A 2,252-nucleotide genomic window follows, 5' to 3' on the forward strand; every position below is an offset into this window, starting at 1 on the left:
AGCAATGAGAAAACATTGCAGCTTATGGGCTACCATCAGGCAGCACAATGCAGCACCACGCAGCCCAGGTTTCAGGCTGGAGGACACCAACCCATCCAGCGCCAAGTGATGGCCCAACAAACCCACCTACTCAACTCATCCAGGGCAGGTTGGGGTCACCGCGCAGACACGAAGAGGCCGGGGGCTTGCCTACCTGTTTGAGGAGGAACTTATCCTCTGCGTTGATCTTGAGGGAGACGGCCAGGTGGATGGCGGACAGCACCACCCCACTGATAACCGCAGCCCTCATCCGCACCGGCAGCAGCGTGTAGATGCTGTAGATGAAGAAGACGGTCCACCAGATGCCCTCCGAGGCGCTCCTGGGCCAGACCAGCAGAACCCCTACCACCTGCACAGCCAGGATCACCAGGATGACGGAGTAGCACGCTAGCCACATGTGGTCCTGGTGGAAGTCGTTGCGGTTGCACACCATGCACAGCACCACCATCAGCAGGATGGCCAGGGAGAGCACCACGACGTAGGACACCTCGTAGTGGCCGTGTACGGCGTGGAAGATCAGCATGACCACACAGACCAGCACCAGCACGGCCATGAGCATGGTGAGGCTGCTCTGGTTGAGTCGGAAGAAGTAGCGCTGATAGAGGCGCTCCAGTTTCTCCGACTGGAACTTCTTGGACCTGAAGATCTGCAGCAGGCTGCTGCAACAGCTGCCCATGGAGAAGGCCACCTCGGAGTCCCCGTCGTCCCCGTCGTCCTCCTCCAGCTCCTCGATCTTGGCCTTGATGCGTTTCTCCTCCAGCCCCAACTCCACCGAGCGGGGCCGTACCTCCCCCTGCTCCCGGGGGCTGGCATTGTTGGGGGCAGCGGGGGAATCACCACCGGGCGGGTGGCGGGACCGGTGACGTCGGCTTTCGTCACCGTGCTCCTGCCAGGCAGATTTGGACCTAAAGCTCATCATCATCTTGCAGCCGCTCTCCCCGCGGCTCCGGCTCGCCTGGGGCTCGTAGTCTTCCTCGCTCCGCCACCTGCTCGCCATGCGGGAGGCCTTCTTGCCCGAGGACCTGTTGGGAGGCGGCGGGTAGGAGTAGCCATTGGCCCGCGCCTCCGCCTCGCCCCAGGCCGAGCGGTGCTGCTCAGTGGCCGCCCAGGGCGCGGGGCCGCCGAAGCCCGGGGGGCTGACGCTGTTGGACCGGGACATGCCCTGCGGGAAGGGGACGTCGGGCAGGGGGGGCTCCTGGCCGCAAGGGGCAAAACCCCAAAACACAACGGGGAAAGAGCTTAGGAATTAAAAAATAGTAATAATTAAAAACACAAAAATTAAAAAAAAAAAAAAAAAAAAAGCCAAAACCCGCAAACGCCCCCGAAGCTTCCCCCAGAGCCGGGGCGTCCTCTCAGGGCAGCGCGGCGGCCATGGCCGGCCCCGGAGCTCCGACACCCCCTGAGCGAACGCGATGCCGCCTGAGGGGCCGCCGGGCCGCCCCCGCCTCACGGCCGCGCGCCCTCAACCGCGCCGCGGCGGCCGCAGGGGCTCCGGGCGCGGCGGGGGAGCCGCATCGCAGCGCGCCGCGCCGGCCCGCACCCGCCGCTCGGGGCCGGGCACGGGGCGGGCGGCGGCAGCGGCCGCCCCGCGGGCCGGGCGGCGGCGGGGAGGGCGCGGAGGCTCAGGCTCGCAGGGCCGCGGCGGCCGGCGGAGGAGGGAGCATCCCCTGCAGGGGGGGCCCTGGGCGCGGCGGGGGGGCTGCCCGGGGCGGGCCGGGCTCTCGCCTCGCCTCCCAGCGGCGGCGGAGCCCCGGCGACACGGCACGGCGGGCGGCAGCCGCGCCGCTCATGCACACGGCCGCCGCCGCTCCGCCGCTGTGCGTCTGCGGGCGGTGGAAGCGCCTCTTCCAGGAACACTGGAGAACGGGAGAAGCGAGCGGAGAGGAAGGGAAAAAAAAGCAAAAAGGCGGCGCCTCTCAGACGAGCGGAGCGGAGCGCGGGGCTGCGGACAGCACTGCACCGCGCGCCTCTGGCAGGCACGGCAGCGGCCCGCCCCGGCTCGCGCCTCTTTGTACTCCCCATTCAACCGGGCGCCGGCCGCGCCGGCCCCCGCCCCCGCCCCCCGCCGGCCCCCATTGGCGCGCCCCCCGCCGCTGCCCGTCGCCATTGGGCGCCGCCGCCGGCCCGCCGGCCAATCGGTGCGACCGGAGGGCGGGCGGGGGCCGTGCCGCCGCAGCGCGGCCGTTAACCGCTTCGGCGCGGTCCTTGGTCCC

General features: G+C 69.3%; 1 protein-coding gene across 1 annotated transcript in view; it reads right to left on the minus strand.

Annotated features, from left to right (window-relative positions):
- Window positions 1-1,340, minus strand: part of ADCY6 (adenylate cyclase 6) — a 197,400-nt gene extending 196,060 nt beyond the window's left edge. The window contains exon 1 of the mRNA NM_204631.3: window positions 194-1,340. Within this exon, the coding sequence (NP_989962.2) occupies window positions 194-1,198 (1,005 nt within the window). The 5' untranslated portion in view covers window positions 1,199-1,340. The remainder of the gene's footprint in view (window positions 1-193) is intronic.
- Between the last annotated feature and the right edge of the window lie 912 nt (window positions 1,341-2,252).

Source organism: Gallus gallus, chromosome 7, assembly GCF_016699485.2.
Source record: "Gallus gallus isolate bGalGal1 chromosome 7, bGalGal1.mat.broiler.GRCg7b, whole genome shotgun sequence".
Classification (NCBI taxonomy): domain Eukaryota; kingdom Metazoa; phylum Chordata; class Aves; order Galliformes; family Phasianidae; genus Gallus; species Gallus gallus.